Source organism: Mauremys mutica, chromosome 1 (genome assembly GCF_020497125.1).
Source record: "Mauremys mutica isolate MM-2020 ecotype Southern chromosome 1, ASM2049712v1, whole genome shotgun sequence".
Taxonomy (NCBI): domain Eukaryota; kingdom Metazoa; phylum Chordata; order Testudines; family Geoemydidae; genus Mauremys; species Mauremys mutica.
The window spans coordinates 316,595,634-316,609,817 of NC_059072.1; the positions used below are offsets into that span (position 1 = coordinate 316,595,634).

General features: G+C 42.3%; 1 protein-coding gene across 1 annotated transcript in view; it reads right to left on the minus strand.

The window, feature by feature from the left end:
* Positions 1-14,184, minus strand: part of FRY (FRY microtubule binding protein) — a 398,333-nt gene that overhangs the window by 81,025 nt on the left and 303,124 nt on the right. Inside the window, exons 46-47 of the mRNA XM_045016361.1 lie at positions 7,579-7,766; positions 1,385-1,479 (exon numbers count right to left, since the gene is read on the minus strand). Coding sequence (XP_044872296.1) covers positions 1,385-1,479; positions 7,579-7,766 — 283 coding nt within the window. The remainder of the gene's footprint in view (positions 1-1,384; positions 1,480-7,578; positions 7,767-14,184) is intronic.

A 14,184-nucleotide genomic window follows, 5' to 3' on the forward strand; every position in this document is an offset into this window, starting at 1 on the left:
CGGCGGGAGGGTGGCAGGCGGCTCCGGTGGACCTCCCGCAGGCGTGCCACCATGCTTGGGGCGGCGAAATTGCTAGAGCCGCCCCTGCTAATAGCACCCACAGTGTTTAGGTATTGTTCAAAGACAACAGTGAGACACAGTCTCTGTTCCAAAAAGCTTATAACCTAACAATGGGAAGGTTGCTGTACAGAACAGCTACTTCCCAGCTCCCTCAAGTCTCACCTCTGAAATGCTCTACTTACAAAACTGCAGAACCCCTACTCTATGGTATTCTCGCAGAGAGGCTTACACAGTCACTAGGGGCAGGAGAGAAAATGGTGTTATCCCCTTCCTTCCACAATTTGGGGGCATTTCTGTTTCATTTTGCTCCCTTCTTAACTGTGTAGTCAAGAGGACATGTGGTCCTTGGTTTGGAATATAAAATACTATAATATATTGTAACAGCACCAACCTCGGAATTTTACCCACAAACTTTTATGTTGCCTGAAAAGCTTTAGAATTTAAGGAGATCCCTCCAGCGGCACACCCAGCTCCTACTACTGCTAACTGACATCACAGACAGACATTAGCCTCCCCTTGGTGCACAGATCTGTCACTGGTTGTGCTTTAGAAAGAGGAAGGTTGCCATCCTCTCAACCTTGGAGGGCCCCCTATGAGTTCAACGATGCACAGCTGAGAAGGGCTGGAGGTGAGAACAAGAGCAGGGGGATGCATACTGCTGAACATCCTCAAACCTGAAAGGAAATCTGTGTGTGGCCTTTTTTCATATTGTGGAACCCCTTTTCATAGAAGGCTTCACAGACATCTGCTTATGGAGGTTGTCAAGGAAGGGGAAACATAAAGCAAGTGCAGAGGCATTGGGCCTCCTGAGGACCCATTGGGATATCTAAGTTCTGAAGACAGAATCCCCTATTTGTTCCACAAAGGGGATAAATCCTGCCCATTCATGCAGTGATTTGGGAAATATTTAATTAGGGGAACCATGAGTTTTCTCACAGCAGGGAGTGATCTGTACCCCCATTGCAATATTCTAAGCAAAGTAAATGTTGTTTCCTATACATCTTTTCAAGACTATGTTAGATACAAAAACAGAATGTGGAATCCTAATGTTATTTGTTTAAAGAGGATGACAAATGTACTGTAGATGGCTGAAAGGAAGAAAGAAAATCTATAACAGGCTAGGAGGCTCCACAAGTTTATCAATATTTATTTCAATAGTTGCCAAATTGGGTGCAGATGCACTCTTAGGCTCGTTCTGTAAATGTATTTTGAGCAAGATCAGTTATATCAAAACCATTTTATGCAATTCAGATTGCAGAACATTGTATTGCTTCATAAGATTTATATGGGAAAAGATTATGTGATTAAGGGAACAGACTCTTACCGAGATAATACAGTCAAGAGATCACTGTTCTTCAAACAATCAGACAGATTATCCACAGTAGCCTCCAAGGTAAGTAGTGCTTCCATTACATAACCCTGTCAAATACATACAGTCAGCCATTTTAGCAAAAACAATCACCAGTAAGTCAGTAACAGAAACCGTTCTGTACTGAAGCATCTTATTGAAAACAGAACACAACACTAATCATAGTGAAAAAAACCCAGAGCCATTACATTGCACACTGAAACATTAATGCACATTTTATTTTCTGTCTCTCTGAATGATCTGTGAAGGAGAGAGTATACTTAAGGAGATCAGTTATCTCATCAGGGGATGATGCACAATAGGATACTGAGCCTTTTGCCTCTGTGTCACTGGTTCAAATTCTGCAGAGGCAGTTGGGACAGAATATTATTGTCACCTTGAGGCTATTTGATGGTCTGTGTGGAATATGTTGGTGATCTCAGTCCATTTCCTAATGGAAGTGAATAGTGTCAAGTTTATAAAAATAACACTAACAAGAATGCTAAGGTTGTAGAAACCTCAGGAGAGAAGTCAAAGATCGAACAGCCATAGAGACCAAACTACTGCTCCATCAATAAAGGGGGGCATTTAGATCAGGGTATGCGTTTGTTGGTTTTGATTCTGTTGCTATGCTCTAGCAGATAAAGTACAAGGTGGGGTACAGCAATGGTGTCAGCTACAACAACCAAACCACAGTAGGGAACAGGCTCCTTAAACACCTATCTATATAAGGCAGGGGTGGGCAAACTTTTTGGCATGAGGGCCACATCTGGGTATGGAAATTGTATGGTGGGCCATGAATACCTACAGTTTCTGGCTACTGGGAGCTGCAGGGGTGGCACTTGGGGCAAGGGCAGAGTGCAGAGCCCTCTGTCTGCCCCTATGCATAGGAGCTGGACGGGGGACATGCTGCTGCTTCCAGGAACCGTGTGGCGCCCCAGCACGTGCAGAGCAGGGCAAGCCCGGACCCCACTCCCCGTTAGGAGTTCGAGGGCTGGATTAAAATGTCTGAAGGGCTGGATGTGGCCCCCGGGCCTTAGTTTGCCCACCCCAAAGTAAGGTGTAGGGAAAAAATGTTGCATAATCATGGATGACTTCAGTCTGAGTGACATATGCTGCAGGTCTCATGCTGCCAGTAATAAAACATCATTGGTATTTCTAAAAATTACATATAACAATCTGCTAACTCAAAAAGAATTGCATTCTGCATAGATGAATTCTATAGTAGAACTGATAATGACAGGTGAAATAATCACAGAACTAAAAATCAGTGGCTGGTTAGGTTCAAGTGACCCTGACTTGATTACATTTTTCATGGGTAAGCAAAATAAAGCCCCAACCAGTAATATATATTCTTGTTGCTTTTAAAGAACCAATTTAGCAAATATAAAAACAATCATGAGTCAAATCAGACGTGAGAAAGAATTCAAACAGAAAATAAGTGAATGATAAATGGGAACCATTTAAGAACATTTTACTAGAAGCACAAAAAGCCACAATCCCACAATTGAGAAAGAAGGCTATGCTGTTTAAAGGACCAGCCTGACTTATAGGAGGGAAAAATGGAAAAAAGGGAAAGTTGATATCAATGAATATAAGCTAGAAGGAGGGAATGGTAGAATATTAATAAGGAAAGCAAATAGACACAGGAGAAACCAATGGACAACAGAGCTAAGGACTAGAAGAAAAAGTATATTAGAACAAAAGGAATCCAAACACTGGTATTGGTCCATTACTAGATGAAGATGGTAGAATGGTCTATAATAATGCAGAAAGGGCAGAACTGTTCAATAAATATTTCTGTTCTATGTTTGGGAAAAAGCCAGATGATGTAGTTGTATCATATGATGATGAAATACTTTCCATGCCAATTCTAAGTTAGGAGGATATTAAAACAGCAGCTAATAAAGACAGACATTTTAAAATCAGCAGGTATGGATAATTTTCATCCCAGAATTTTAAGAGAGCTGGCCAAGGAGCTCTGTGGACTGTTAATGTTGATTTTCAAGAGGTCTTGGAATACTGGGGAAGTTTCAGAGGACTGGAAAAAAGTTAATGTTACGCTAATATTTAAAAAGGGTAAAGGGACTGACCTGGGTAATTATAGACTATCATTCTGACATCAACCATGGGCAAAATAATGGAATGGCTGATATGGGACTCATAAAGAATTAAAGGAGGATAGTATAATTAATGCCAATCGACATGGGTTTATAGAAAACAGGTCTTGTAAAACTGAGGATTTTTTTGGTGAGATTATAAATTTGATTGATAAAGGTAATGGTGTTCATTTTTTGTAAGGCATTTGAGTATGGTACCGCATGACATTTTGATTACGAAACTAGGACAATACTAATTCAACACGGGACACATTAAATTAATTAAAAACTGGTTAACTGACAGTTCTCACAAATGTAACTGTAAATGGAGAATCGTCTAGGTGGTGTGTTTCTACTAGGGTCTCACAAGGATCGGTTCATGGCCCTACAGTATTTAACATTTTTATCAAAGAGCTAGAAGAAAACAAACTCATTACTGATAAAATGTGCAGATTACACAAAGATTGTGGCAGTGTTAAATAATGAAGAGGACTGTTTCTGACAGATATTGCAACTTCATGCAGTATCTATAGGGGAACATATTGTATTAAGTATAAATATCACTGTGGGACATGGATTGTGATTATGTTCTACTCCAAGGGGGAAGGTTACCACAGCTCCTCCAGGAATTAAAACAGGGGAATTAAGGTGAATCACTCACACTGTAACCACCTCCAGAAAGGTAGCACACTCTGGGGAGGTTCGCATATACTGATTCACACTGGTTTCCAGAGACTAGGGAAAACAAAGAAAGGGGTTTTGGCTTAAAAAGGCTGTGTTTAAACTGAGTCAGGGCCCTCTTTGTGATCCAACACACACACAGGATCTTCTGCCCAAGAGCCTCAGCCCTCGTGGAAGGATTGGAAAGAATTTGGCCTACAAGAGCCCCGTAAGACTGATGGATGATCTCTGGTAAGATTTTAGCATAGTAACTTTTATTGTTTTATATGTTTTCTCTGTAATGCTTTTGCTCGCTTAGAAAGAGTTTTGTGGTATCTTGTAACTGCTGGCAATACACTGTCCATGGTCCTTGGACAGAAAGAAAAGCCCAGGCACTGGCCTTTAGAAAGACTGGCTTGCTGGGCATATCGCAATGTAAGATAGTGAGCTGTGCAGTCTTAAAACCCTGGTCAGGAGGGAGAGAGATGCAGCTCTCTATTATATTTATTAATACAACATCTCCACCCAAGAGAGGTGATGGCTGGGAGCTCTCGAGAGACCATGGAGAGGCAATACAGATGCAGTTACCCTGAAACTGTGACACAGATCTCTAGTACAAAGTGATCTGACTGTGTGGTATGCTGGATACACACAAGCAATATGCTTTCCATACCCCAAATGCAAAATCATATATCTAGTCTATGATTCAGGAGGAGGAACTCTATTCTGGGAAGCAGTGACTGTGAAAAAGACTTCGGAGTCATTGTGAATAATCAGCTAAACACAAGCACCCTGTATGATGCTGTGGCCAAAAGTGAACCTTGGCTGTATAAACAGAGGAATATAAAGTAGGAGTAGAGGGGTTATATTACCTCTGTATTTGGCCCTGGTGAGACTGTTACTGGAACACTGTGTCCAGTTCTGCTGTCCACAATTCAAGAAGGATGTTGATAAATTGGAGAGGGTTCAGAGAAGAGCCATGAGAATGATCAGATATTGAAAAACATGCCCTACAGTGAAAGACTCAAGGAGGTCAATCTGTTTATCTTTGCAAAGAGAAAGTTAAGGGGTGATTTGACCATAGTCTATAAGTACCTACACAGGGAACAGAAATTTGATAATAGAGAGCTCTTCAATCTAGCAGACAAAGGTATAACAAGATCCAGTGACTGAAAGTTGACGCTAGACAAATTCACACTGGAAATAAGGTGCACATTTTTAACAGGGAGGTTAATTAACTATTTAAATAATTTACCAAGGTGTGTGATGGATTTCCCATCACTGGAAAATTTACATCAAGATTGGATGTGTTTCTAAAAGATACGCTCCAGTTCAACTACTGCTATTGGACTTGAAGCAGTTATTTATTCAGGGAAGTCCTATGACTTATTTTATGCAGGAGGTCAGATTAGATGATCATAGTGGTCCCCTCTGTTCTTAAAATTTATTAATTTATTAATCTATTTTTATTCCTTTTCATTCCTTTCCTTGGTGTTTGCTCCATCTTTCATTTTTCTCTCTTATCTTCCACTCACTAGAAGAATGCATGCTGCTCGAAGGGGTGGTGGCATATATCCATGGGTGGTTCCATGGTGCCAGTCTGCATGGTTTTCTCCTGGATGGGCTGGTTGGCACAGAGAAGAGACTCTTAGCTAGCAGCCTCTAGACCTGTATATGAGTATTCTTGCAGCCCGATTTATTTCTGGTGGAGAAGAGTAACAAAATGCTCCCATGCCACTTTGCCTGCAGCTAGGGTTGCCAACTTTCTAATTGCACAAAACTGAGCACTCTTGCCCGGCCCCCTGCCCCAAGGCCCCACGCCTACTCACTCCATTCCACACTCCCTCCATCGCTCACTCTCCCCATCCTCACTCACTTTCACCAGGCTGGGGCAGAGGGTTGGGGTGTGGGAGGGGTAAGGGCTCCGGCTGGGCTTGCAGGCTCTGGAGTGGGGCTGGGGATGAGGGGCTTGGGGTGCAGGAGGGGGATCCGGGCTGGGACCAAGGGGTTTGGAGTGCGGGAGGGGGCCCAGGGCTGGGGCAGGGGGTTGGGGTGCAGGAGGAGGTATGGGGTGCAGGCTCCGGGAGGGAGTTTGGGGGCAGGAGGTGGCAGGGGGCTGGGGTGCGGGAGGGGGTGAGGGTTGTGAGCTCTGAGAGGGAGTTTGGATGTGGAAGGGGGCTCAGGGCTGGGACAGTGGTTGGAGTGCTGGAGGGGGTTCAGGGTGCATGCTCTGGCTGGGCGGTGCTTACCTCAGATGGCTCCTAGAAGCAGCCAACATGTCTGGTTCCTAGGTGGAGAGGCTGGGGGTTCTGCACACTGCCCATACTTTCATGTGCTGCCCCCACAGCTCTCACTGGCTGTAGTTCATGGCCACGGGAGCTGTGGAGCCGGTGCTCGAGGCAGGGACAGTGCATGGAGCCGCCTAGCTGCCCCTGCGCCTGGGAGCCAGACATGCCAGCTGCTTCTGGGAGCCAGGACAGACAGGGGTCCTGACATAGCCCCATTGCACTGTTGACTGGACTTTTAGTGGCCTGGTCAGCGGTGCTGACCGAAGCAGCCAGGATCCCTTTTTGACTGGGTGCTCTGGTTGAAAACCGGACACCTAGCAACCCTACCTGCAGCCAGAAGAGACTTTTGCAGCAGGGAGCACGGCAGATTCAGGGTCATGCAGCTTTCCCATATCTATTACTGCTTACAATCCCTTGTTGAGTCTGCATCTTAGGTTAAGAAACACTACACCATGGTTTGTTTTCAAACAGAACAGCTGCATCATAATGGTGTGAGCTTGTTAAAACAATATGTTCTTTCTAGTGTTTATTTATTTTCCTTAAAAAGAGAGGGCCAAAGCAGTTTGTTTTTAATTTTATTTTTACTCTCCATAGCTCATAGTACTCTTTACTAAGATTAAAAACCTTAATGATTTCATCTTTTAGCATATGGCAAATATAAATACTCCCACCAATCCATCCAGTGGGCCAAAACCTGCAGACCTTAATCAAGCAACATTCCTAATTGCTTTAATGTTGAATATTACTCAGTAAAGGACAATGGAATTTAACTGCTTTTGTAAAGGCAGCAGCAGAAGCTGAAAGTGCTGTTTCTGTGAACCCCACTACAGTTGGCTGTTTAAAATTTGTAAAATCTCACAATGGGGTGATACATTTTGAAACAAATTAGACTTTTATTTTTCAGGGCTCAGATTCTAACAGTTAGATCACGACTTTGACAGCATTTTTGTAATTTTGAAATTGTGACGAGAACACAGTTTTTCTTTTCTAAGGTCACATTCTCACTTGCATCATAGTTTCCAAGTTTATTTCACCCTTTATAGTAAAATGAAACAAATTATACTGAACATATGCAGAATTGTGAAAACATTCTCAGGAATACAGCACTGTCACATATGTGTACCTGAATCTCATCTCCATGTTCTCCTATAACTTCCACCAATCTTGACAGAAGGTCAGACAACGCATGTGCAGAAAGAGGTTGTTTTAGCGCCCTGAATATCTGGAAAGATCGACCTGCATAATGTCTTGAAGAGCTTGCAAGAGCCGTTTGTAAAGCAACTTCACTCAGATGCTGCTCCAAATGAAAACCTAAGCAGCAAAAGAATAGTATAAAAATCTAACAAAGCAGATTTTACTGCATGAGACAAAGTTACTTTACAGTTGAAACCTTTAGAGGACCAATTCCCTAGCATTTCAAAAAGTTTTGGCCATTTTTAAGGTATATTAATTTATGAAAGAACCACTAGAACCTTCTTTACAAATAAGTGAACAATTCCTATTACTGGACAATACAGTATATAAAATTGGTAGTAATCAGCAGGAAAAGACAGTATACTGCATTCAACCTGATACCTTAATATTAAGAAATAAAATCTACACCAGGGGTAGGCAACCTATGGCACGCGTGCTGAAGGCGGCACGCGAGCTGCTTTTCAGTGGCACTCACACTGCCCAGGTGCTGGCCACTGGTCTGGGGGGGCTATGAATTTTAATTTAATTATAAATGAAGCTTCTTAAACATTTTAAAAAACCTTGTTTACTTTACATACAACAATAGTTTAGTTATATATTATAAACTTATAGAAAGAGACCTTCTAAAAACATTAAAATGTATTACTGGCATGCGAAACCTTAAATTAGAGTGACTAAATGAAGACTCGGCACACCACTTCTGAAAGGTTGCCAACCCCTGATCTACACTGAATTAAAAACAAAGGGCAGCATGGTCTAGTTGTAGTGAATAGAGCTGCATGGGAACTTGTAGTTGTATGATTTCAAAATTTCTTCCATTCCAGAACAGAACAAAACCAAAAGATTTCAAAATTTCCCATGAATTGAAATTCCGGAAAAAACTTTTTTTGGGATCAATTGAAATATTTCATTTTGACATTTGTTTCTAAATGATTAATTTGTTTCATTTGTTTCTAAATGATTAATTTCAATTTTTACTTTTTCACTTTATATTTCATAATATAAAAAACTGGGGGGAAAAGGTTGTTTTGAAAGAGAAAATTGAAACATTCCATTCCGAAAAGGTAAAAACTTTCCTTAGTGAAATGCTTTTTCTCAGGGTTTTTTTTTTTTTATAAATTTTTCTCAAAGGCAACGTGTTTCCACAAAAACATTTTGTTTTCAACAAATGAGCATTTCCAAACAGCTTTAGTAATGAACACATTCTAATTCATAGAATCATAGACTTTAAGGTCAGAAGGGACCAATATGATCCAGTCTGACCTCCTGCACAATGCAGGCCACAGAATCTCACCCACGCACTCCTGTATCAAACCTGTGTCTGAGTTACTGAAGTCCTCAAATCATGGTTTAAAGACTTTAAGGTACAGAGAACCTTCCAGCAAGTGACCCGTGCCCCACGCTGCAGAGGAAGGCAAAAAACCCCCAGGGCTTCTGCCAATCTGCCCTGGAGGAAAATTCCTTCCCCACCCCAAATATCGAGATCAGCTAAACCCTGAGCATGTGGGCAAGACTCACCAGCCAGACACCCAGGAAAGATTTTTCTCTGTAGTAACTCAGATCCCATCCCATCTAACATCCTATCACAAGCCATTGGGCATATTTACTGCTAGTAGTGAAAGATGAATTAATTGCCAAAATTAGGCTGTCCCATTATACCATCCCCTCCATAAACTTATCAAGCTTAGTTTTGAAGTCAGATATGTCTTTTGCCCTCACTGCTCCCCTTGGAAGGCTGTTCCAGAACTTCACTCCTCTGATAGTTAGAAACCTTCATCTAATTTCAAGTCTAAACTTCCTGATAGCCAGTTTATATCCATTTGTTCTTGTGTCCACATTGGTACTGAGCTTAAATAATTCCTCTCCCTCCCTGGTATTTATTCCTCTGATATATTTATAGAGAGCAATCATATCTCCCCTCAGCCTTCTTTTGGTTAGGCTAAACAAGCCAAGCTCTTTGAGTCTCCTTTCATAAGACAGGTTTTCCATTCCTTGGATCATCCTAGTAGCCCTTCTCTGAACCTGTTCCAGTTTGAATTCATCCTTCTTAAACATGGGAGACCAGAACTGCACACAGTATTCCAGATGAGATCTCACCAGTGCTTTTATAACGGTACAGGGGGTTGGACTAGATGACCTCCTGAGGTCCCTTCCAACCCTGATATTCTATGATTCTACTAACACCTCCTTATCTCTACTGGAAATACCTTGCCTGATGCATCCCAAGACCGCATTAGCTTTTTTCACGGCTATATCACATTGGAGGCTCATAGTCATCCTGTGATCAACCAATACTCCGAGGTCCTTCTCTTCCTTTGTTACTTCCAACTGATGCCTCCCCAGCTTATAACAATAGTTCTTGTTATTAATCCCTAAAAGCTGGACCTTGCACTTTTCACTATTAAATTTCATCCTATTACTATTACTCCAGTTTACAAGGTCATCCAGATCTTCCTGTATGATATCCCAGCCCTTCTCTGTATTGGCAATACCTCCCAGCTTTGTGTCATCTGGAAAACTTAATTAGCACATTCCCACTTTTTGTGCCAAGGTCAGTAATAAAAAGATTAAATAAAATTGGTCCCAAAACCGATCCCTGAGGAACTCCACTAGTAATCTCCCTCCAGCCTGACAATTCACCGCTGTAGTCTCCTCTTTAACCAGTTCCTTATCCACCTTTCAGTTTTCATATTGATCCCCATCTTTTCCAATTTAGCTAATAATTCCCCACGTGGAACCCTATCAAATGCCTTACTGAAATCGAGGTAGATTAGATCCACTGCATTTCCTTTGTCTAAAAAATCTGTTACCTTCTCAAAGAAGGAGATCAGGCTGGTTTGGCATGATCTACCTTTTGTAAAACCATGTTGTATTTTGTCCCAATTACCATTGACCTCAATGTCCTTGACTACTTTTTCCTTCAAAATTTTTTCCAAGACCTTGCATACTACAGATGTCAAACTGATAGGCCTGTAGTTGCCCGGATCACCTTTTTTTCCTCTTTCTTAAAGATAGGAACTATGTTAGCAATTCTCCAGTCATATGGTACAACCCCTGAGTTTACAGATTCATTAAAAATTCTTGTTAATGGGCTTGCAATTTCATGTGCCAGTTCCTTTAATATTCTTGGATGAAGATTATCTGGGCCCCCTGATTTTGTTCCATTAAGCTGTTCGAGTTTGGCTTCTACCTCGGATGTGGTAATATCTACCTCTATATCCTCATTCCTATTTGTCATCCTACCATTATCCCTAAGCTCCTTATTAACCTCATTAAAGACTGAGGCAAAGTATTTGTTTAGATATTGGACCATGCCTAGATTATCCTTAACCTCCACTCCATCCTCAGTGTTTAATGGTCCCACTTCTTCTTTCTTTGTTTTCTTTTTATTTATATGAACCTCTTACTATTGGTTTTATAGGCTATAGAACCTTTTACTATTGGTTTTAATTCCCTTTGCAAGGTCCAACTCTACATGGCTTTTGGCCTTTCTAACTTTATCCCTACATGTTCTGACCTCAATAAGGTAGCTTTCCTTGCTGATCACTACCATCTTCCATTCCTTGTAGGCTTTCTGCTTTTTCTTAATCACCTCTCTGAGATGCTTGCTCATCCAGCTTGGTCTACAACTCCTGCCTATGAATTTTTTCCCCTTTCTTGATATGCAGGCTTCTGATAGTTTCTGCAACTTTGACGTGAAGTAATTCCAGGCTTCCTCCACCTTTAGATCCCCAAGTTCTTCAGTCCAATCCACTTCTCTAACTAATTTCCTTAATTCTTTAAAGTTAGCCCTTTTGAAATAAAAAACCCTAGTCACAGATCTATTTTTGTTTATCCTTTCATTTAGTTTAAACTGAATTAGCTCATGATCACTCGAACCAAGGTTGTCCCCTACAACCATTTCTTCTATGAGGTCCTCGCTACTCACCAAAACCAAATCTAAAATGGCATCCCCTCTTGTTGGTTCAGCAACTACTTGGTGAAGGAATCCATCAGCTATCGCATCTAGGAAAATCTGAGCCCTATTATTATTACTAGCACTTGTCCTCCAGTCTAAACCTGGGAAGTTAAAATCTCCCATGATCACACAATTCCCATTAGTATTTACTTCATTAAAAACATTAAAAAGGTCTCTATCCATATCCAAATCAGATCCCGGCGGTCTATAGCTCACCCCAAGCACTATCTCAGGAGAGGCTCTAGTAGCTTTCTTCCCCAATGTGATTTTTGCCCAGACAGACTCTGTCTTACCCATTCCATCCCTTCTTATTTCTTTACAGTCTACCTCATCATTGATATACAATGCTACTCCACCATCTTTGCCTTTATTTCTGTCTTTCCTTCAATATCTATACTCCAGTCATGACTACTATTCCACCATGTTGCTGTTATCCACTTATCCCTATAATATCTGGTTTCACTTCCTGCACCAGTAACTCCAGTTCCTCCATTTTGTTACCTAGGCTCCTCGCATTGGTGTACAAACATCTTAATTCTTGCTGTTTGGCTTCACTCACATTCTTTACCCAATTAGGCTCAGACATTCTACTGCCAGTATCACCTATTAGAATTGTATCTACAGTACCCTTCTTCCGTATGTCCATTCTCCTACCCACGACAGTATCTTTTCTTGCTTCGTTTTCTTCCCTCTCAATGTTAAAATCCGGCGTGGAGATTACCTGGATATCTCCCAACCATTTCCCCCCAACTCCTAGTTTAAAGCTCTCTTAATCAGTTGTGCCAGCCTCCATCCTAGTCTATTTCTCTCCGTACTTAGGTGAAGTCCATCCTGAGAGAACAGTCCTCTGTCCATGAATGCCTCCCAGTGGCCATACATCCCAAAGCCCTCCTTATAAGCACCACTGCCTGAGCCATCTGTTGATCACCATAACCTTGTCACACCTTTGTTGCCCTTCTCTAGGAACAGGCAGAATCCCACTGAAGATCACCTGAGCCTCGATTTCCTCAGGTGTCTTCCCCAGCCTGGCATAGTCTCCCTTGATACGTTCCAGCGAGAATCTAGCCGTATCATTCGTTCTCACATGAAGGACAATCAGCGGATTCTTTCCCGCTCCCGTTAGGATCCTCTTCAGCCTGAGATCCACATCCCGTATCTTAGCACCAGGCAGATAGTACACTCTTCTGTTCTCTCGATCAGCTCTAGTTACAGGCCTGTCTATTCTTCTCCGTAAGGAGTCCCCAATCACGTAGACCTGCCTTTTCCTGGTGATGGTGCGATTCTCCAGTCTATCCTGTTCCCTCTGGCTGCAAGTCCTCTAAATTCCTATTGCAGTCCTCTGCAACTCATCCCGTATCCTCCTGGGGCTCATGTTTGGTGTCATCTCCATTGACTCGTCCCCTCTCCTTATAAGGCTAGATGCTCTTCTCTTCTTCCTTGGCCTCTCACCTTCAGCGACCACCTGCTGTGCCCCCTCTTCATTTTCCAACTCCGCAAACCTGTTCCTGAGCTCTATTGCTCCTTCACTAGCCCGTCTTTTCCTCTGCTTGGTTCGCTTAGTCACATGCTTCCACCGTCCACTTTCCACACCCAGCAGCCTCTCCTCAATGAACTCTCTGGAATCAGAGTTCATTGGTCCTGCTTCCATCTGCAAGTCTGAGCTTTTCCCTTCAGCCTCATAGGCCAGAACCTCAGCTGATGTAAATCATAGGATATCATGGTTGGAAGGGACCTCAGGAGGTCATCTAGTCCAACCCCCTGCTCAAAGCGGGACCAATCCCCAGACAGATTTTTGCCCCAGATCCGCTCCAACCCCCTTCTAAACTCGACCAAAGTTTCCACCTGCATCTCCAATCCTCAGATCTTTTCTTCCATCAGCTCTATCAAGCAGCACTTCATGCAGACAAAACTCTTTTCAGGTACCCCCTCCAGGATCATGTACATGCCGCAGCTTCCACATCCAGTCATCTTCATTGTGTTTTCCACTGCTTGGGTCACTACAACTGCTGCCTCTGTATCTATCATAGGCTTCCCACCTAAATCCTGTAAATCTGGGAAACACAAACCAACCCAAAACACCACCACCCACAGCAAAACAAACCCCCAACAAGCACCAAGACACTGCTAGAACACTGCACTTTCCCTTCAGTAACCTGTGTGTTCCTTTGCCTGCCTCTCTGAGTCTTCCCCCAAACTCCAACTCAAACTCCTAGGTTTACAGCTCTGTTTGCTGGCTCCTGTGCCGCTGCAGCTGTCTATGCCGCTACCTGACTGGCTGGCTACCTTTATAGGACCCCGACATCTAACGAAGTGGGTATTCACCCACAAAAGCTTATGCTCCAATATATCTGTTAGCCGCAAGACTCTTTGTCGCTTTTTACAGATCCAGACTAACATGGCTACCCCTCTTATAATTGTGAAATTAAGTGAACAAAGAACATTTTGCTTGTTTTGGAAGATTGCTTAATATCTCCAGTCTATTATACAAATAAGAGGTGGAGTTTTTCCCTTTTTTATCAAATAGAACAGTCAAAATCAACCATCAGTGATGGTTTAGAAGAACTGATTGGACTGTGA